Source organism: Saccostrea cucullata, unplaced genomic scaffold (assembly GCF_032062105.1).
Source record: "Saccostrea cucullata isolate Sc308-1 unplaced genomic scaffold, CSIRO_AGI_Scuc_v1 ctg354, whole genome shotgun sequence".
Classification (NCBI taxonomy): Eukaryota; Metazoa; Mollusca; class Bivalvia; order Ostreida; family Ostreidae; genus Saccostrea; species Saccostrea cuccullata.
In genome coordinates this window covers 767,950-792,079 of record NW_026940030.1, presented here as the reverse complement: position 1 = coordinate 792,079, position 24,130 = coordinate 767,950, and the positions used below count along the sequence as shown (strand labels likewise).

General features: G+C 32.8%; 1 protein-coding gene across 1 annotated transcript; it reads left to right on the top strand.

Moving 5' to 3' along the window:
• Window positions 1–1,798: 1,798 nt before the first annotated feature.
• On the top strand, window positions 1,799–17,430 carry LOC134254615 (P2Y purinoceptor 1-like). The gene is made up of 3 exons (XM_062737146.1): window positions 1,799–1,949; window positions 15,079–15,151; window positions 16,226–17,430. The coding sequence occupies exons 2-3, from the start codon at window positions 15,115–15,117 to the stop codon at window positions 17,224–17,226; spliced, it is 1,038 nt and encodes a 345-aa protein (XP_062593130.1). The 5' UTR covers window positions 1,799–1,949; window positions 15,079–15,114; the 3' UTR covers window positions 17,227–17,430.
• Window positions 17,431–24,130: the final 6,700 nt, after the last annotated feature.

Genomic DNA, 24,130 nt, shown 5'->3' with positions numbered 1-24,130 from the left:
AAATGAAACAAGAGACACGTGATCTACATAGTACATGGCTAACCAATTTTACATTCTTCTTGCAATTGCCAGGCACGTTATTAAAAGGAGGCATCTGAAGAAAAAAATATAACAAACAAAAACGGAGGAAGGGTGTTCACAACTCTAAACTCTTTTGAGGGGCGTGGGGTGGGAGGAATGTACAATTTGTCATATACATAGTTTTGAAAATTTTAATTGCAAAAATTAAATTCCTACATAACAAGATTCTGCATAGAGTATTCAATGAAAAGAACGAACCTCAGACATCTTTCCCAAATGACGGGTGCTTGCAGATTTATTTGAAAAATTGTCCCTTTATTATTAAGATATGATAGATGAAGTGCTGATCATATATTTGAGTCAGAGCAAATGCGTACCATTGTTTTCAAATTATTATATAGTTCTCTGTTATCATGAAAATAGTGTTCGTTGAAATCAAATATATACCATTAAAAAGAATTCTAGTAATGAATTTGAGAATATATAGAATACTTTTGTACCAAATCTAATTGAAATTAGTACAACACTGTAGAGGGAGTTGTGATTCGAAAGAATATCCCAGAAATTTATATTTTTTGTAACTATGGTAACACCATTTATCGAAATGAAAATCCAAGATTAAAAATTATCATTCTGATACATAATGGACTAATTTGGAACCATGTCTTAGTTAAATAGGACCAAACAAATTGGTTCTTTTTATTAAAAAAATGGTTTAAAGACAGGCAGAAAGACGCCGGACACCCATACTAAATACTAGTACTCCACAAATAGAGTGAACTATTAGTATGCAGAGATAGAACAGTGTTCAAACTCAATAGTCCATTAAACATTACAAAAGAGGAGTAGAGCATACACGGACCTCTAAAACATCAGAGGTGGAATCATGTGCCATAAACGAGTGAGTATCCCTTACAGACTGGTCACATCAGCCGTGTCCTCCTTGTAATGATCGGAAAATAACGGGGAAATCCGTCGACAATTCAATGTGTAAATTGACAAAACTGTTATTCCAATGCTAAACTAAGATTCCGTATAAATGCATTGAGGCCACGCCAAGCTAGCTATTTGTCCATTTTACATAATGATATTTGTTTTCTTCACATCAGTATACTTGTATATCATTCTTTTAGATTTTTAAAACGATATTAGTTGTCTTGTGTAAAGGATTTTTTAATTTTTTATATATGGATTTTTTTTATAGAAAATGAATATAGCTTTTCCCTAGATTCGATTCTATGTTTAAGTTAATTGCAGTTAAGTTTTACAGTGAATTTAACATACTTGATTCAATCCATATTAGAAAGACCTTTCTATGATACATTTCTTCAGTTCTGATGCTTAATACTCACAGGAAAAATACCAGTAATTTCAAAGAATTAAGTTTATTCAACAATTAATGTATGTTGAAAAATTTAGTTAAAACTGGATAAAAGAAAGAAAATCTGTAAAAAGTCAATAAATGTTAAACTGATCAAGCACAGAGGGATGGATAAAAAGACAACGGACCTACTTCGATCAAAAAGCTCAAATCATGAACAGCCTAAGGCTCTGGTGAACTAACTTTTCAAACTGACGTGGAATTTATCATGTCAATAGAGTTCCTAAGCATCCTCCGTCACGCAGTGTAGGGGAGTGATAGACAGAATCACCGCAGCAGTTTGTGTCTGTAATCACTGAGAGCAGGAAATAATTATAGAGCGCGGGAAATAATCCCTAATATTTACCTGGACAATTTGATCCGTTCACTCCTGTGATGTGAAGTAGACAGACACGAACTTTGTATCTTTAAAGTTATATTGTATATATCTTTCAACATTCCTATGGTCAGTCAAAGACTGTATGAATATTGAATAGTGTTTTTATCTACTGACATGCTTCTACGAAGGATAAAATATGGAATGATGATGGAGTAAATACAGTTTCTTGTAAGTAATATTTACTTCACATAATATTATATTTTATTATTTTTCGTAAGAAATTTTAATTCATAGCTCTACCTATTATATGTATATTGTTTTAATATATAACAGGTAAATTAACAGGTAGGAATCAAACCAAAGGATAAACTGTTCTTTGTAAAACAAGTGTCTTCTCAGCATTTTTTACTAGAATTTTGTTTTGATTGCACTTTTATCTAATTTGGATTCGTCTTTAGGAATAAGTATTAATTGACCATATTTTCAGTTTCAATGTAAGTTATATTTTTGGCTTATTATAAACAAATTATCAGTTTTAATTCATGTTGTTGATGCTTTTTTGCTTTTCTACTGTAAAAAAGGACTTCTGTAGAATTTTTACGATTTTCCAACTCACAAAAACCTAACTAAGTACATTTCCTGTACAAAGAAAATCTGCATGCACTTTTACAGTTTTAAATTTATTTAAAGTTTAATCAATCCAGAACTACTTTACTTTCATGAAATGTAACAGCTTGTATGAATACAGAAACCCAAGTGTTAAACACGACAGCTGATAGACTGCTAACAGATAAATCTACGTTTTAAAATATACTTGTATTATCAAATTGTACAGAGAAAACTATTTTTGAATCACCTTTGCTTTTACTTTAAAGTATTACATGTATACCTTAAATTCATATTGAAATTAAATAAAAGACATAGAGAAACCAGGAAGATAAAAGGATAGTCCTTAAAACTTTAAGATATTGGAAGTGTTTTAAATTTGAAAGAAACGAAATGTAAATTTGCTTAATTTACTTCCTGATGTTACTTCTTCTAAGAACATTAAAATGTATCAGCACTCTAGACGTTTAAAAGAGCTCTGACAGGGCTCCATTACTTGACAAGGTATCTATATTAATGATAGGTATTAGAATGAAATAGACATAGAGAATGATCAATTATTAATCTCAATAAAGCCAAAATCACTTATAACGAATGCAAAGAGGAATAATACGGCAAAGATTCCTAGATACATGTATTTTACAATTTTTAATACAATATATGTAATGTATACTACTCTATTTTACATCTATCTGTTGATGGAATCTAATACGTAGTTGGAATATGTAACCCCTGTCGTTCGATTTACTCGAAATAAGGCCCGTACATTTAAAAGTAGACAGAATATTCAATGGAAAAAAATTAATTTAAAACCGAACGACTTGCAATACGTATGAAATAAGTCAGTCGAATTACTACTCAGTGATAGGATACTATAAACCAACTTTTATTCGCGACGACTTTATTTCGCGATTTACCAGGAGTAAACTAGTTTACCACGATTAATATTCGCGACCAAGCCTTTTTGGTCTGTTGTTCATAGACACAGAGACTTAAGAACCGGTTTGCGGTGAGAAATATTTGCGATGACGAGACTCTTGCGAACCTCGCGCGAAAATTTCTCCCACACGAATAAAAGTTGGTTTACAGTATACACATGTACTAACATTAGCTAACAAGGTCGTTATAACGTCGGATTCCTTGTATCAGCTACTCACATGTCAGTAGCCTGTCTTTATTTAAAAATCGATAGAACATGCTCGTGAAGCACATACAAGCTGGAGACATTTTAAAACACCTTATGCAGGTGATAGTAGGATATTACTACACATAAAAAAATGATAATGACAGAAAAAATGCATTCATCTGGTTTATCATATACAATTAAGCAGACAGAAAAACATCCAAATACTAGTATTAAACAGATGTGAATATACTGTGTTGCCTTTTATTTCGCTTTCACTGGAATATATCGAGTTGACATATGAATAAAAGTGACTACATGTATTGTTAAATAATAAATGACGAGTTGTAGGCCACAAGAACCAATTCTTTGTATGTAAAAGTTTTTAAATGAAAGAGTTTACGTCAAGTCATATTAATATCTTGATCACAGGACCTGGATAATCGACTCAGAGTAAATTAGAAACATAGGATATTAAACTTTAATAAATCTTCTCATTACCAGGTATGTAAATAATTGCAGAACAGGTAACGAGTACTTTATGCAAGCAATAAAATTCTCGCGGATATTAATATCTTGCTGCAAAAGTTTCTCCCAAAGATTCAGGGCACGATGTAAATATAGAAACTAATATAATACATGTGAAAATTTTGATACATGTAGACAATTTTCCAATAAAGATATGAAACAATTGCTAGTCCCTGATATTTAGCATTGTATCCTTTTTTATTATCGTAATGCATAAAAAATTGTGATTCTTCATGTGTTACAATGGTACTACTGTTCCCCTTACAAATAGAACAAATATATACATTGACAAAGGAATTACCTAAAAAAAACATAGCAAGCCCAAGTATTTTTGAAATATTTTCCTCAATATTTATTAGCTTTCTTCCCTAAAAATGGCACTGCTCTTTTTATTAGGCAAATTATGTTACAGTATCATTACAACCAAGCTTTATGATAAATGGCATGACTTTAACTTTTCAATGGTCAACTTCTCATATTTCTTCATCGCTTGCAAACGGGGGTAAATATCTCACAATTGTTATAATACGCAAGAGCATGCTCTAAGTGGGAGCAATTTCTGAAGCACAGTAAGTAATTGACTATCAAGTATCGTTTAAAGTCATCATTTCGTAAGCTCTATGATCGATTCAATGCCCTTGTCTGCTAATACGATTAATCATTAATTGAATTCTTACCGACGTTTTTCATACCCATTATATGGCCATTATTTACACATTGTCGGATATTTTCATTATTTTCCGACCATGACAAGGAGGACATGACGGATGCGACCGGTCGGCAGGGGATGCCTACTCCTCCATGGCACCTGATCCCACCTCTGATGTTCTGGGGTCTCTGCTTCTAATTGTGTTGTTCAAAGAACTTTTGAACTTGAATTCTGTTGTTATCTCTATATATTTCAAACATGTGACGCTGCAGATCAGGATCTGGTTGCATGAACGATAGTTAAATTAACTTCAAGTTAATGCCGTAACAAACTGTTAAATTTTTAACGATAAGTTACATGTACATAACTGTCAGTTAAATTGTTGTTGTTCGAAAGTCAATTAAAGTTTAATTAGTTAACTCAGATTTAATTGATGTTTTATAGTTAACTCTCTGTTAAAATCGTTCGACGCGTGCACTTCCCTTACCTATGGTGAAAGATTACTGACGTCATAATTAAAATGACGTCAACTTGTAAATGTGAATTTGCTAAGGAAAATTTACTTGATATATGTTATCCTTTTATCAGATATTGTTTGATATATTATTACAACTTAAGTAGTTTCTTCTAGCATGAATTAACATTGAAATTTCAATTGACACGCAATATAAACAATACAGTTACAACGAATACCCTGTACATGTAGTTTTTTTCTGTATTTAATTCTAAGACGAGGCGTTGAATTTGAAACTAAAAATAATATTAATAATGAAAAACTCTCTAAAAAGGGGGAAAGGAACACCCTACCCTTCTTCATTTTTTGTGCATGGGGTTCATGAAATAAAAGTTTTTATCGACTTACATGTACACGTATCAATATATTGATACAGCCCTAATAATGCAATCATGCCTAAATTGAAATCAGGATCAAATGTGTGTTTTGCTTATGTCAGACATTTATATTATCTCTGATTAAGTTCTTCCTTCAACGCAAACAAGTTTTGAAATGATAACAAGTCGAGAATTTTGATTTTAATGTGTAATTAAATATTTAATGTACCTATGTAACCTAAGTTAAATCTGTTTGTTAAATCACAAAATTAACTAAGGTTTAACTGGTAGTTAACTTTTGTGCAACCGATTTAACTCGCTGTTAATTTAAATTTCACGATAATGCAAAGTTAACGGCTAATTAAATTTAACTATCGTTCGTGCAACCGAATCCTGACCATTTTGATATTTAACGGCCATTATCCTAATTCCAACCAAGATTACGGTAAATTCTAACAATTAGAAGCTAATAATTGTTTTCTTTCCAATGCGGTCACTATGTCTTCTACCAATTAAATGATTAGTAGATATTTAAGAAGTATTTGTAAGTATCCGTGAAGCATCCCTCCTGTTTTGTGCAGTCTTCTAGTTTGACCACTGAAGTTGTGATGGATATAACAGGAAACTGTGAGTTTGTATTTTGATGCGTTACATGTAAAAAGGTTGCGTTTTATTGTAATCTAAAATGAAAATGGCTTTTTCGCACACGTTTAATCTGTTCGTTATTAAATATTAAAAAATGTCCCAGAAACAAGCTCAGAAGTCCATTTAAAACAATACAATTTAGAATCAGAGCAAGCGCAGACCCTCAGACCATCAGAGGGGGATCAGATGCTTCACGTAAACGGAAAAATTATTGAAGACAATTCAGAGTGAAAATAATACCCTATAAATTCGTATGGAAATCTTCAGTAAACATCTGACTTAATGATAGACTGTACTTGTTGACAAGGCCATAGTATCGATCATGCTATTGTCGAAAGGTTGATGTTTTACAAGTGTTGATCGTCTTTCCAAATCAAATAATATAACTTCATGAAATATTTCAGTATGGTTTGCTCTACAAGAACATATTTACAATGTTTCCTCATTTTCTATCTAATGCTTAGTTATATAGGTACTTTTCTGTTTCTTTTTCATTTCCGTATAATTCGAATCTTAATTTTATTTATTGATTCCCTATGTTTTGATTGGACGAGAACAAATTCAAGAAAAAGTTTACACATCGATGAATTTTTCAATCAGAACTACTTTCTTGACTGTTGTTAAAACAATGAAAACAGATACTTCTACTCCGTTTTAGTTAAATTATGATTACAAGAAACTGGAAATAAAAAATGAATGAATGAATGAATGAAAAGGAGATAAACAGGTCTGACAGCCGGGAATATTATGTTTATGTCACTGTCGGATCACGAGTGTTAATTTTAAAATATCGCTGATCATGATGTCATTTTCTCGACGTTCCATATCAGCTCAGTTGGTATCGTTGTGATAGGGAAAAGAAACGTACCTCAGACTCTTGCCTTTTTAGCATCAAATTCATATATTTACATCCTACAGATCCCATATTCTCCCTAAATCTTATAGAACGTTCGGTCTGCAAGTTTCGCTATGACGTTGTCGTTAATGTCAACATGGCCATGGCCAAGGACGAATTATTCTGGAGAATACGCGTATTTACGATATTTGTTGACTTACACAACATTCAATGAGTTTTTATAAGTTTATTTTATTGATTGTTTTGACAATTTAAGTTGGATTTTATCGATATTCATCTTGTATACGTTTCTTTGCGGCATAAAGTATTCCTACGCCGTACAAAATAACGGATTGTATGGCGGCCTCAAAGAGAAATAATTTTAATAATTTAAAAAATTCGTAATTGGAATTATAAGAATTAAACGTTCTTTTTTCAGAATTTATCGATGTGTAAACTCTGCCTTTTTACTCACAAACTTTAAATAAAAGTGCTTCGCACTTTTATTCAGTTTGTGAGTAAAAAGGCAGAGTTTACACATCGATAAATTCTGAAAAAAGAACGTTTAATCCTATAATATTCCACTTCTGTTGTCATTAACCTTGTATCATTGCCTTAATATAACTACTCTATATAATATCAGAACGGCATCGAGTTTTTTTTTGTTTTGTTTTCAAAGCAATTAAAAGCTTTTTACAGAATTTGCAGTAAATCAATATTATATTGACACGTTGTTGCACAATCTTTGGTTGCTATCTAAATGGTATTTACTCAACATTATAAATATTAAAGCTGCAAGCTCTAATTACCAAACATTTAGCTTACTAATGGTGAAAGAATTTTCTAGACACAGATTAAAATCTTGAAAATCTGTCCTCTTTGAGAACTCCGCAGAACACCTTTTAATATTTATATTTTTTTTCCTTATCAATAAATATTAAATTTTTTTTTTAGTTTTGGTCAAAACTTTATTAATCTCTTCGATGAAAAAAAAACAATGTTACAAGACGAATAAAGCGTTATTTCTTGAGTGGGAAAACAAAAAAGAAAAATGCAGAAAAAGTTGATTTTTTTCTTTTGTAAACGTCAAGTATAAGACATTGCTACTTCAGTTAAATTTTTCCTATATAAAACTGTGTTAAAGATATGTTTTGTTGAGTGGTAAGAAAAATTGATGTTTGACCTCTTAGCGACATAGTGTACTTGTCGATGAGACATCAGACAGCTATGTCTTTTCATGTATTTTGGGAATCATCTGTATTCTATTACTTACATCAATCGCAAACATGGATATCAGCGCAATGTCAAAATAAAAAGCATTGCTGTTGAAATAATAGAGAAAGCGAACAGTATTCGAGATCATAAGTCCAATAGACAATACAGAATTGGAGCGGAGCGAACAGGGACCTCCAAAAATCAGAGGTGGGATCAGGTGCCATGGAGGAAGTAGCATCCCCTGTCGAGAGGTCATGCTCACCATGTGCTCCTTGTCATGATCTGGTAATAACAGAAAAATCTGTCGACAATTGAATGTGTAAAAAATGGCCTAACAATAAGTATGAAAAACATCTGTCAGCATTTTATTCAATGATAATTGTATTTGATGACAAGGTCATTGTATCGACCATAGAACTTGCAAAAGGAAGACTTTAATGAGACTGCTGATATTCTTGTTTCAGCTACCTGTTCGTCAATTATTAACATCGTCTGAGAAATTGTACATACCTAGAGCATGCTCTTGAATATCAGATGAACTGAGAGATATAGACCCCTGGAGTTTGCAGGTGATGAAGATACATTGCTGCATAAGTAAGGGGATTTGACGAATAAAAAGTTAAAGTCATTACGTTTAGCATAAAGCTTGGTTGTTAGATTACCATTAATGCCCTTTTCAAGTAAAATATCCAAATATGAAACAAATGTATCAGACAATGTGGTATCTTTTATCTCAAGCTCACCGAGATGTATCGTATCGACATAAAATGGAGGGATGTTAATTGACAATACGTTGTTAATATATCTAACTGTCGAGTTGAAGGCCACAGCAAGTGTTTTCTTGTTTTTACGTATATGATTATGGACAAACCCTGCCTCATATGAACACAAATAGGTCTGCTAATAACAGGGCATAATTTGTACCCATGGAAATTCCAATAGATTGTAAATGTATAATTCATAATAAACAATGTACGGGTGGCACTCCATTTCTGAAAGGTTATAATGGTGAGGACTGATGTTTCTTCTTTTAAGGAATAAAATACGACTTGTACATTACATGAACCATGTTATCTCTGAATTGCTACAACGATCCTTTAATTGTAAATCATATCAATGCTTATGGTGATGTTTGCCTGTTATTATATTCCAACCAATGTCCATACTTTACGTTCTTCAAATCAATTGACGTTGACATGTTTGCGACCCTACGTCGTTTCAAAATATGGAACTCGAGAAGTAATTATATTTAGCATCTTCGGTTATGATACAGATAACTTGATAAGTAATACACTTGGGTAAGAACATGTTCAGGTCAAAGTGAGAAACTTTTTTTTCTGAATGCGCCCCCAGTGCTCCATTAATAGATCTGCATCTTAATCCGCCAGAGAAAATCAAAAACTTTTGCACCCAAAATAACGTGGAAAATGATGGCCGTATGCATATTTATAGAGTTGATATTATAGGCAATTGAATATCAAATGCGGATAAAAGTTCAATTCTTATGTATATTGATAACATGATGAATTATGAGCTAAACTACATTGTGTCGAGTTTTATATTAATAAGGCAGAGAAGGATAAAAGGTCCAAATCCTTTCGAGATCAATGCAATTGTCTTTATTCTCTCAAGTTTTTCTGGAAATTTAAATACCTGTGACTTAAATTATAAATAATCTATATAATTTAACGTTTCAGAATCAAAATAATAAATTTACATACATGTATAAATTATATAATTATCAACGTTTTTATATTCAGTTTCATTTCTTTATCTTTTTTCAAGAGTTCCATATTCAACAAAAAATAACATGAAAGATAAAAATACACTCTGCCAGTTTCTTTTCAGCAGATTTCGTTATATTAATATTTCATCAAATATTCAAAGAAGTGCTTTTAGTAGCTAAAACATCCCCAAAAAATACTTTTAATGAAAATGATATGTTTTAATACCACAAAATGCTTTATTCGTTGCATGAGATTTAATACTCATGCCTTACTGAAATCATGCAGCTTAAAATTGATGAAAAGAATACTGCTAGTGATTATTGAAGAAATGTTATATAATCTCTGCTTAGACAATTAGGTAACAATACCAAAGCTAATACAAGGCTATAAATAATCATTAACCATCAGCGTATACTGTAAGCCACTAACGGAAACACCCTTTTCGTGCAAATTAAAATCGCTTGATTCTTTCATATAGTCCATAGGAAATTTCAGTAAATGTGTTCTTTCAGAAAAAAAGCTGTTTGTGACTAAGTGATCCCTTGGCCAGGTATTTATAAAGTTTTTGTGTTTCAAAAAAGTACAGGAATATTCATACATGTGTTAAGACAATCATGTCCCGTTTGGCTCTATTTCAGAAATAAGTGCTTTTGAAAGGTGATTATTCCAACTTTAAAGTTGGAAATTTCAATTTGTAAGTTGGAACTTCGATTTTAAATTGTTTTTCCAACTTTAAATGTGGGGGGGGGGGTTAAACTTTAAACTTGAAAATTGCAGTTTTAATCTTGGATTGTACGACTTAAATTTTGATTTTTTCAACTTTAATTATTATGATTTATTTTTAATTTAATTTGAATTTTTCTTACCCTTTCTTTTTTTTTTTTATGTCTTCGCCTTTCCAACGACCTTTCATAAAACGTTCGATTTTAGTTTTATATTTTTGCATTTTCTTTATTTCTCTATGTAACTTTAAGATTACTTTATAAAGGATAAAACTGCATACAGCTCTGTGAATGAGAGCATTTAAATCGTACATTGTTTATAGGTTAAACATATATAAAGAACAAGGGATGGTTTCCATACAAATCTTGCCCTGTGATTTTCTAAAAAATGAAACTGGTGTAAAAGATGAATTCTAATGCTTTCTGAATCAGTGAAATTCCATGCAGAAAAATCATACAAACCATTTTTCTCACATGTATTTTGAAATACTAATTGTGACGCTATAAACATGTGCATTTTCCGGTATTTTCTTCAAAAGTTGCAGAAGACGCCAATTTTCAATAGATTTTCTTTCAGAAAATGTTGTCCACATGCATCGCCCACAGAGATTTTAAGATATGTGATTTTTTCATTGTTTTTTTTTTCACAACATATCAAAAAATAAAAGTAGGTGACAGCTGTGGACACTATTTTCTAAAGGAAAATTACCCTTGAAATTGGCTGATTTGAGGCTTTTTCTGTTAAAAATACAGAAATGCATCACATTGATTACGTCATATTTGCAGAATGGTAATCCTTTGTGCCATATTCTTTCCTGATTTATCACAGTCATGTACTTTACTAATATTTTAGCCAGTTTTAAGACTTTTTGATGACATTACATTTTTAGGGCACAATAAAGCGAAAACCATACCTTCTTCTTTGTTGAAAATAGGTTTCAACAAACGAGAGGGAGACTTCTGTTTTTAAGCTTTATACTTTCACAATTGATCAGAGTGAAAAAAAATTGAAGAAACATCAGATTTCTTCTTCGATGCAAAGGCATTTCAATGTATATTCCCACTTATTAACAAAGTGAATGAAAATCAACAATATCACGCGAGATGAAATAAGTGTATTTAAACAGGAAACTTGCACTTGCTAATAAGAAAATCTGTCTTAAAATGCACCAGTAAGAAGTATCCATTTTATTTTTTTTCTCTCGGATTGATCCTCGGAGTTTCCATTGATTTATAAAGAAATTGAATATTGTGAGCCATTTTTACAGGTTGTTAAAAAGAGCAACATACTATAGTAGCCTTTGAAAATAGAAATCATTTGACCTAAATATTTCTTCCTTGAATTCTCCTAACAGCAAACTTATTTTCCGTGTTACCTAATAAACTAATTACGTCCAGGGAAGCTTACACAATTTGAAATAGTTCGGGATCTTTAATCAGGATGGATCAGTGGATAGAAATCAGAGGCACAACCACATATTTGAGATAATCAAAAAGAAAACATCAATGAGATTTCGTAAAATAAAAGCTATGTATTACTACAGAATCCTATCCACAGGGAGTCTAGAAAAATAACAATGTAAATGATAAATTTTTATAGCTTCATGCTCGAAAAAGCAAGGATTTTTAGTACCCTGAGCAATATACTGCTCCTGATCTGAAAATGTCACTGCTCTCTGGACATTTTTGTGATTCAAATGTCATTACACAAGGGCATGTTAATGGGAGCAAACACACCAAAAGGGACATCTGTTTCTATTCTGTTGTTAATTCTTACAGATGACAGCATTAGTTTCATAAAATACCACTTAAATGATAACAATTCAAAATGATTTTTATTGAACTACATGTATTTGGTAGATTTAATGCCAAACGTTATCACTCGGTCTATCTAAAATTCTAATTAAGATAGGGACTATGATTCATTAGAATAAATAAGGGTAATTCAAATGATTTACAAAGTAATAGGAAAATATACTTTATACATCATATTCATCAGTGTTAATAAATAATACAAAGTTGAGATTGTGAACAACTGTCTCCGAAAAGGCATTGAAAAAACGTAAATAGATTTTATTTCCTATCTAGCTTGTAACACGAGCTTTGATTGGTTACAAAGTCGGGTGTAAATATCCGTGCACCCGACTTGAGCCGGGTGTAAATAAAACGTGACGTCACAATGTATACATTCTCCATGATAAAAGCTAAAAATCATGTTTACAAAGCATTTTTATGGGTACAAAGGAAATAAATTCGTTATCCAGGTCCAATCAAGGGTGTACGGTTATTTACCCCGGGTTGTATTCCATACACCCTTCGGCCTTCGGCCTCAGGGTGTATGGAATACAACCCGGGGTAAATCCCCGTACACCCTTGATTGAACCTGGATAACTAATAGTATTCACGTCTTTGCCTTTTGATCATAGATCTTAGTTTCCTTTCTTTATCCTTTTGAATGTTGATAGCAATTAATTTCCAGAATTTTGAGCATCGTTCATTATTTACCATGTTTACGACCATTATAATCCTTTGAAAGCTAGGACAGCAAAAAAGTCAGATCAATATTTTATGGTTCCAAAATAGGAAGCAAAAGGGAATGAATAGGATATCATTGCTGAATGTGCTAAAATCTATATTAGGCCATCACAAAAACTAATCAACTTGCTCAATAGAACGACTCTTTTTTCATGATTCCAGAAAAATGATGGTTATAAAACACGGCATGTTATTTGCATAAGAAAGTGTACTGTTCTGTCCTAATTTGCCGACTGTTATATTTATTTTAACTTTTATGCATAAAAATGCCTGTGTTCATTCGTTCCTCAAGCATTTTTATGTCATACCGGTTGTTCATGTTTATTTTTTCTTAGTAACCGTTTCATTTCTGAAAAAAATGCTAAATTCTAGGAACCGCCGGGATCGGTTCACTTTTTTCATTTTAGGTATGTCACTATGAAAAAAATCTCGAATTGGACGTAAAAATCATCCACTGAACATTATCTGTTAACAAGACTATCAATAAATTGCAAAACACATGGATTAGCTCCTCTCTCAGTCATATATAAATTCTTTTTATCAGTTTAAGGACAAACGCAATGTAGTTTGAACTTTATTGGCTTCTTCCTTAGAGTTGAAGAGTTCCACTAAATAAAAGACCTGTGTGCAATACGTTTAATGTCTATATATGGTTTTGTAGACCTCTTCTAAAACAAATTTGAATAAAAAAAATGTATTTCGAATTTATGTTTAGTAATCTTTGTAATTTTTCCTTTGAATAATGCAAGAATTTTCATCATTTGATACCTGTTCCAAACTCCTCGTAACAAATGCTGATTTTTTGGCTAAGAACATGTAAGAGTGCTATGATTTCAAATTTAGACTATCTTTAAAAATCATCAGTAGGTAGAGTACGCTAAGTATGTACTTAAGGTTCCAAAACAAGACAACAATACACTGTTACAAATATTAGAGTTATTCCGTACTAAATCTACAAGTTTGCATCTACAAGATATGTTTTATCAATTTTTGTTAACTCACTTTCTAACTTCGTATATACTTTAAGCTGGTACAGCATTATCTGTCTCATCATAAACAACATGTCCATTTTCAATTGATAAAATCAGAACATTATCCTAAAACTTTTTTATACCCCCCGCTTGAAAAGCGGGAGGGTATATAGTAATCGGTAATTCCGTCCGTCTGTACGTCTGTCCGTCCGTCCGTCCGTCTGTCCGTCTGTCCGTCCTTCCGTCTGTCCGTCCGTCCGTCTGTTACGCTTTTGGGTACCCATCTCTTATCCGCAACTCCTCTCATACCACTGAATGAAATTTGATGAAACTTTCACAGAATCTTTATTACATATTGCCATTGTGCACCTCCTATTTTACTTTTTGATCCGACACATATTTTGGGTTTTCCGGCCACAGCAAAACATGGACTTTGCCATTATAACTATATGGAGGCGGGGGGTATCATTTAGTGAGCTCATCGCTCACAATACCTCTAGTTGTTTTTTTTATCTTGACCATATTACGGAATTTATACATTCATTCATCGGTATTTACAGATTTGGGTTTTTTAGCGAACCAGTCAAACAACAACTATATTTTTATATTTAGTATATGATTAATTTATAAATGTATTTTCATTTTTGGCACGTTTTTAATGATTTGATTCGAACATTCTACACATGTGTAATAATGTATTCAATACAATAGTTCACCCTTTATTCTACTTTAGTATGCTGTGCCATACTATGTTAAAACATCTTCTCACCATTTTGTTGAAAGGAAAAACTTTCAGTATCAGTGTAAAAAATGGGAGACTAGGCAACTTTTGTCATTCAACGAAGCAGGACCTTTTGTAGGTTTCCTGGTATTGTATCGATAGTACGTATAAAAGTTTCGCTTTACTTATATAAGAATTGTGTGCTGGATTGGAATTTAAGCTTGTGTATATCTGCTTTTTTTTCTATAGGTGAATGCGCTACGCGTTTCAGAAGAATCCTATGCAATGCAGTGGAATTTAACAGATAATACGACATCTTTATGTAAGTTTTTATGGTCATTTCTTTATCCTATTATGATTTGAGAAAGTGTGTTTCAATCAAGTTTACAAGAAACATATTGACGCAAGCGTCAAAAATCGGCCGCAAACCAATTAATTGATTCTTTCATGAAACAATTAGAAACTGAATTTTCATATTTATCTGTTAATTAATATATCCCTGTGACATTAAACATTTGACTGCGACATTCCAGGATTTTCTTCAGTACATATTACATGTACATTGCTACATGTACTATGTATAAGCAACTTACTCATCGTCCTCTGCGTCCCTGCACGCAGTTTATTTGGTACAGACGAACTCTGGAGCAAGTTTGATGTTAAAGTAGGTTTTTACATTTAACCATTAAAAGTTAAACTAACGTTTAAACTTACCTAAATAAAATCGTAACAACTGTGTGGGGCTCCTCGCTCGCTCAGAGGATGTTCCCCAAACTCCCTCTAGATCCGCCACTACATTTATTCTCTATCTTGTTTTGGTGTGAGGTGTGGCGGGAAAAGGCTTGGCATATTGTAAAACGCGATTTATCCTTGTCTGTTGGAAAAAAAAATCTAATATTCTGTCTGATAATAAATTAAGATTTAGTCAAATTTTTGAAAAAATTCCGTATTAAATGTACACTGTATGTTTATATTTACACGTCGGTTTAAATTATATATACAACAAATCCTGCTGAAGTAGAGAAAGTAAATTTGTTTAAACATGAATATAACGCGGTCTTTGCTTTAGACTATGCCCAACATGTCTGCTTATTTCTCCGCACTTCAGTCTCGTCGGAGTTTGTCAATCAGGATTGGATAAAACATTTAACCCATTTTTTTTAATAAAAATTTTATTTTATGATTATATGCGTTTTTTGTTAAACATTTAGACACTCTTTCTTAATATTCTATTTCATGAATGTTACATATTTTTTATTCAAATTGTTCTAACTCCGCAGAAACGCACGTCGACCTAAAACTTTCATATCAAATAACCGACCGCCTCCTGGCGGCCGGTAATAATACTTATAGATATGGTTAATAATAAATTTATCTATGACAATTTTATTTTCAGTGAATGTGCCGGAAATACCAATATGGGGATTCTGGGTAAAGCAGATTGCGACCCCGATTATCACTGTAGCTGGACTTATCGGAAACAGTCTATCATTCATGGTTATGGGATGTTCAAAAAGACTGCAAAAGAAATCGTACAGTCAGCTTCTTTGTACGCTCGCCATCTTCGACAGTCTAAACTTGGTGATTAATCAAGTTGACCTGATTGACGAAATGATTTTCTACAAATCTGGAAGTAAAACCAGTCTTTATGGTGACTTTCCAAACAGTATATGTAAATTATATAACTTTTTAAAATATGTATTTCTTCTTGTGTCTTCATGGTTGGTCGTTTGTCTTTCAATAGAGCGCGTACATGCCGTATGTTACCCATTTAGACGGAAGTTCGTCCATCGCAGAAATAGTGTAGCAATACTCGTATCTGTAACAACTGTTATTCTTTCCTTGTCGCAGATTTTTCGGATTCTATTTACGGAAAATGTGAACGGGATATGTACGGCAATAGAGGAATATTTGACCCTTTATGTTTATCTCCATCAGTATGGCTATCATTTGGTTCTCCTTTTTGCTCTTCCCTGTGCCATCGTCATTTCCTGTAACTTTGTTGTTATTCAAGAAATCTACATCATTCGAAAAAACGCGGGAAATGGCCGCCCGCGATCTTTAAACAGTACAAGGAAAGCTACCACCATGCTATTGTTAATTGGATTTGTGTTCATTATCACCATGCTGCCCCAGTTCATTTGCACCAGCATCATCTTATACTATACCGATGAGAGCAGACGTCATATTGGACAATACATTATTATAAAAATGAGACCCTACATGGAGTTATTTGCTGTCATTAGTTATACGAACTACTGTATTAACTTTGTTATTTATGTTTTGTGTGGAAGATCATTCCGGCGTGAATTAAGGCGCATCTTTAAACGAACTCGACGCGGAAGTTTCTTTGGTGGAACACGGACAAGAACTAAAGAGGAGGTGATAAGGTTATAATGATATGCACAATCAGCAGGATAAAAACATCTGATGACAAATGTACGCTTCTACAGATAAGCGTGACGATTTCCCGTTATAGGAACCATGTGTTGGGTGTTAATCACGTTAATCACCAATCGGAATAGGAAGCTGCATGACCCTACATATAAATATATTGTAGAAATCAAGAGAAGCATGGGTTATCCATAACGACTCGGTTAATACCGGTATGTGCTTCCAGACAAGATCAACTGAGTACACATGACAGTTGGAATGATTGATGAAACATGTTTAATTGCTACAGATGTTTGCTTAAATGAATAAGTGCCATGAAGTTCAATTGCATTGTTATTGTTATAACGCAGAATATGTTTTGTAATATTCTATTGAAATGTTGCTCTAGAAAGCTCTGATCCATATGTACTTTTTGTTTTATTAATACATGTATATGTATCAGTACTGTTTATGATTTCAATTAATCTAAACAATCACATGATGAAAATGCACGTTGAAGCTTTGTTTTAATTTTATAAAAGAAATCCGTGACAAATACATTCAGTGAAAACTGAAAAAAGTTTCAGATTTCTGTTGTGTAAAATATGACTTCATGATCAATTTTCGACTAAAACAAAGACATTATTTAGATACAAAGTTCAATACTGGTATATTTCAGGTAATGAATTAGCACTAATTGCAGCAATAAAATACACAGGTGTTTCTTTAGAATGGCTCCCCATTCTTTCTAGGTGATTACATTCCACACTGTATGTTTGTTCAGTCACGTAACTTTGAGTTGTTATTGTAATAAAAAAGTTATCGAAGCTAGACCTGGTGACTTCTGGCTTAATACGACGAATTTAAGCACAAATAATCCAGCATAATTATGTTTAAAATAAACAACCGGCAAAATATAAGAGATTTTTTATCGAAGATGGTATAAACGAAGGGCATATATTTATTGACTTAAGAGTAATGAATGCATCATTATTGGATTTTTTTAAGAATCCGAAAAGTTACAAAGCAAAAAGGATGTTTTGTATACCATTGCTGATACAAAATGCAATTAAGGTACAAAAATAAATCATGTTATCTTTTGGGCAATCAGAATCATAGTTGTGACACTAATTATGAAAAAACGTTTTCAAAGATTAAGATTTATATATCAAATTCTAATGAGTTATTGGTTTTAAAAATAAGCAATGATTCATAGTCCTTTACCTGTAGAGATAACCAAATACGATTTTTATTTTCAAATGAAAATAAATCATAAAGGTTTGTTTATTTTTTTTTAATTACTGAAAAATATAACAAATGATACACGTATCAGCTGAAAAACTATTAGAAAAGGTTCTGTTCATGTACTGATAAAAAAAAATCTGATAATTTTTCATTATTTCTTTTTTCTGTTATTTGATTATTTTTAAGAAACAATTGCATTTTATTCCTATTTGTATTAATAAACAAAAGAATCACATGTTCATTCATATCAATGGAATTCTAAACATCTATGAATCTTTTTATAACTTTCAGTTGCGATAAAGTTTGTTACAATGTACATGCAATTAACATGTCTCTCCGCGCTATACTTTTCCTTTTGATGTTTGATGTGCTCGTAATTGATGTGGAAATTTCGTTTTCCTTTGTTTACGATGCCTCCCTTTCTGTTGTTTCAGTGTCCTGTTTTTGTTTACCTAATGCAAATTGGTCACTCCATCTGTTCACATTGTTTATAATCTCTCTTTATGTTGACCACTAAGCACTGAAAAGTTCTTTTTTAAATATCAAAGTGTTATCGAGGGTATTGCAACCAAATTGCTCTATACTTTTAATTTCTCTTTAATCTTCAATTAATCACATAACTTAAAAAGTTTTCCGTATACTTCAAATGCTAGACTTTAGAAATAAGCTTTAGCTAATATTATTGTTATTTTTAATTATATTTTATCATTGATATACATATCTCTACCAATTTATTTCCTATACAAAAATTAGATTGTTACGTAATGTTGACGTCACATTAATTAAACAAAATTTTGAATTGTAGCATAGCATTACTCTATAAACGGGCAAATCATTATCCTCGATGTGTTTGTTGACGTGAATTACAATATCATTACAGGCATAATTCCATTGTTATGTTCCCCAAACGAAGTTGGGGAACATATTGTTTTTACTCTGTTTCTTATTATGTTCCCCAAACGGAGTTTGGGAACATATTGTTTTTACTCGGTTTCTTATTATGTTCCCCAAACGGAGTTTGGGAACATATTGTTTTTACTCGGTTTCTTATTATTATGTTCCCCAAACGGAGTTTGGGAACATATTGTTTTTACTCTGTTTCTTATTATTATTATTTTTTTTCTTATTTGTTCTCCGGTACTTTTTTGTCCGCGAGTGTTCTCAGAAACTGTCCACCCAACTGAGCTAAAAGCTTTTTAGGGTTAATAGGTGTGAAGTGTAGGTGTGCGGAACGAAGGTCATTTTGCGCGCATACGCCTGCACGTGCGTGCGCGTGAAATGAGTGAATTGACTGATATACTTAATATAGCTATAACTTTTACATTTTTTGATGAAATGCTTTGAAACTCATTACATAAAGATATATTAATAGTGTTAATAATATGACACTGTCAAATTAGTCTAGGTCACCTACACGTTTGTTGCATCGATGCATGGTCTCACACCAAACGTCTAGGAGCATTCCACTATAAATATTTTTACTTCATAACGAGGCTTATCCAGAATTTGATAAAGCCTGTGATTGGTTGAACAAAAATAAACATTTGACAGCAGAGTTTTGGCTGATCTTAGAATCGACTTTCCTTTAAAAAACATCACAGAAAGTATACCTGGAGAAATTAGCAAATAGGTTTGACATATTTGCAGTGCTAGCTACGGGTTATGGGAAGTCACTGTTATACGTTATTTAACCGAAAATAATGCTTGAAGTTGAAGATAAATTACAGTGTGCCGTATTTATATAGGTCATTAGTCATCTGGTAAACACAGTGCGTATGCGGGTGTAGGAGTTTGCAGATGACATAATAATCAGTCTAAATGTTAAACTACACACTTTCTAATCACTTGCTGAATTTAAAAAAAAAAGAAATGTATAGAATATTTGACAGTATATGCTTATTTACTTTTTACATTTAATGACTTTCAGCGGAGTCGCCATATAAATTTAGAGTTAACGTTCTTTAACAGCGCCGCCCCGTGGTGAAAATTTTATCTACAGTATGCTCCAAGGCGTTTGAGTGGGGGGTCAAACGACTTGCGTGACCTAGGCTACTGTCAAATTAGCAAGAAATCACGCGCATGCACAAGCGCTGCAATCTGATTGGTTGAAACAAAAATCTCAATATCTCTTTTGTTTTTCGACGAAATGCTTTGAAATTTTAAACATGGTCATGAATTAGGATATCCTACAACATAATATAGAAAAAAATTCATGAAATCACGCGCATGCACGTGCGCTGCAATCTGATTGGCTGAAACTTTAAATTGCTATATCTCCTTTGTTTTTTGACGAAATGCTTTGAAATTTAAAACATAGTCATGCATTAGGATATCCTGAAATATAATATCCAAAAAAATTCAAGAAATCACGCGCATGCACGTGTGCTGCAATCTGATTGGCTGAAACTTTAAATGGCTACATCTCCTTTGTTTTTTGACAAAATGCTTTGAAATTTAAAGCATAGTCATGCATTAGGATATCCTGCAATATGATATACAAAAAATTTCAAGAAATCACGCGCATGCACGTGTGCTGCAATCTGATTGGCTGAAACTTTAAATGGCTATATCTCCTTTGTTTTTTGACGAAATGCTTTGAAATCTGAAACATAGTCATGCATTAGGATATTCTACAATATGATTTAGAAAAAAATTCAAGAAATCACGTGGATGCACGTGTGCTGCAATCTGATTGGCTGAAACTTGAAATGGCTATAATTCCCTTGGTTTTCAACCAAACAGGATTGGATTTAGAACATAGATATATATATATATATAAGGGCCTCCTACAAGAAGGTATGGTCAATAATGCACGTGCACGCACATGCGTGCACTTGGAATGAGTGAAATTAAAAATACACTTGAATTAGTGATTTTTAATACTTTTTGACTAAATGCTTTAATATGTAACGTACATTTAAATATATAGAAAGTGTAGACAAGATTATATAATCACTACGCACGTGCATTCACATGGGCAGGCGTGCAATGTTAAAATTTGAATATAATTGGTATCCTTTTGGGAAAACATTGTTAAAGTAAAAAATGCACAGATGGTGTCCTATTTAATAAGGCTTACAGGGAATATGGCACCAAAAGGGAGTTGGGGAGCGTTTGGGGAACATCTGTAACGGTTCCCGTTACAATTAGCACTAGTTATTATTATTATTATTCTTTTTTTTCTTCTTTGTTCTCCGGTACTTTTTTGTCCGCGAGTGTTCTCAGAAACTGTTCACCCAACTGAGCTAAAACCTTTTTAGGGTTAATAGGTGTGTAGTGTAGGTGTGCGGAACGAAGGTCATTTTGCGCGCATACGCATGCACGTGCGTGCGCGTGATATGAGTGAAATGACTGATATACTTAATATAGCTATAACTTTTACATTTTTTAATGAAATGATTTGAAACTCATTATATAAAGATATATTAATAGTGTAGATAATGTGACACTGTCAAATTAGCACGAACTCACGTGCATGCACGTGCGCTTCGCTCTGATTGGCTGAAACAAAAATCCCAATATCTTTTCTGTTTTTTGACGAAATGATATGAAATTTAAAATATAGGCATACTTTAGGATGTTCTACCATATGATATATAACAATTGTCTTGAAAACACGCGCATGCACGTGTGCTGCAATCTGATTGGCTTAAACTTGAAATGGCTATAACTCCCTTGTTTTTCATCCAAACAGGATGGGATTTAGAACATAGACACATATTATGGACCCCTACAAGAAGGTATGGACATCATGCACATACAGGCACGTGCGTGCATGTGCGCTTCGTTCTGATTGGCTGAAACAGAAATCTCAATATTTTTTCTGTTTTTTGACGAAATGCTATGAAATCTAAAATATATACATACTTTAGGATGTACTACAATATTATATATAACAATTATCGTGAAAACACGCGCATGCTCGTGCGCTGCAGTCTTATTGGCTAAAATTGTAAATGGCTATAACTCCCTTGTTTTTCAACCAAACAGGATGGGATTTAGAACATAGACAGACATAACAGACTCCTACAAGAATGTGTAGTCCTCATGCAGCGCATGCACGTGCGTGCACATGAAATGAGTAATATTAAAAATACACTTAAATGAGTGTATTTCTTACATATATGTAATACTTCTGGATTAATTGATTTGATATTAAGTATATTAAAATATACAAATAGTGTAGACAAGACGATATGGTCATTACGCACATACATTCAGATGAGCACGCGTGCAATGCTAAAATTTAACATATTTTTTGTATTCTGCTGGGAAAACGTTGTTCTAAGTCTAAATCGCATAAAGTGTGTCTTATTTAATAGCGCTTGCAGCGAATATGGCACCAAAAGGGAGTTGGGGAGCGTTTGGGGAACATCTGTAACGGTCCCCGTTACAATTAGCCCTAGTTATTATTAAGGTCTTCCGACTTCCTTCGGAAGACCTTATTGTTTTCCTTCTGTTTTCTAGTATTATTATTATTATTATTCCACTTTTCGTAGTACAGGTCATATCTCCGCTGTGCGTGGTTCAATTTGAACGATTTTTTCAGGAATGGTGCATCATGTTAATATCTCCAGGGGTGTCCCTCACTTTTTCGAAATTTACTTCCGTTCGCGTTTTTTGGGGAAATTTGTATTTTTTAAATGGAATTTTGTCGCAAAAAATTCTCGAGAACAGTAACAGATATAAAACTGAAACTTACGGACATGATAGAAAATCGAATGTAGATGTGCTGATCGACCTTCATTTTTCGTCGTTTTGACTTCCGGTCGCAAACGGAAGTGAATTCTAAAAGTCTAATTTTTCAACTTTTTTGTTTTCCACTATTTTTCTTTGGAAATCACAGGGTTGATAGAGTATCTTTTAAGAACTCTAAATATGTTTTCAACATTTTCATGCGTGCATTTATTGCAAAGATATGACCAATCCAAACTTTGTCTCACTGTCGAGGGTTCGAATCCCGCTGGGGGCGTTGCAATTTTTTTTTCTTTGTTTCTGTCTTTTTTCAGTTGCATATGTCTTTTCTTTCTTTTTTATAATGTATGGTAGATTTTGTCGATTTTTAAAAGCTATATTTTGAGATATTTTGTGGAATAACTAATAATCACGATCTATGTTGAGAGACTGCTGTCAATGAAAGTAAACGATAAAAATACATTCTGAAATCTATTTCATGGCCTGACGGAGCAGAGATTTCTAACGAAAAGTCAGGCGGAAGACCTGCTTGTTGCCCTAGCAACAAGAACGCATCTAGTTATTATTAAGGTCTTCCGTCTTCACGGAAGACCTTATAGTTATTCTACTGTTTCTTATTATTTTTCTTATTTTTTTTCCAAAATTTTGTGCACGCGATTTCTCAGCAACCATTCAATGGATTTCAATGAAACTTTCAGAAATTATGCGCATTAATATGAACTTAATACATCTGGGAGGAAATTTGATAATTCGCTTTTGGTGCCAAGTTATGGCCAGTTTCCTGATTTTAAAATGCGATTTTGTCGCGCACTTTTATCGAAAATGGCTGAGAATATGAACTGGAGACTTATCTAAGAGCATAGGGCATGGTTATTAGATGTGCGTAAGCCCAATTTCCTGCGTCGTCGGTGCTTCCGGTCGCTACCGGAAGCGAATTTAAAAAGTGCATTTTTTAATTTTTTTTGTTTTCAAATGTTTTTCTACGATT

What these genes read in the sequence shown, in the direction of transcription:
- LOC134254615 (XM_062737146.1), top strand. Translation starts at nt 15,115, where the DNA reads ATGCAGTGGAATTTAACAGATAATACGACATCTTTAT. An exon ending in AGATAATACGACATCTTTAT is followed by an intron (nt 15,152 to 16,225) that starts GTAAGTTTTTAT and finishes TTTTATTTTCAG; the next exon opens with TGAATGTGCCGGAAATACCA.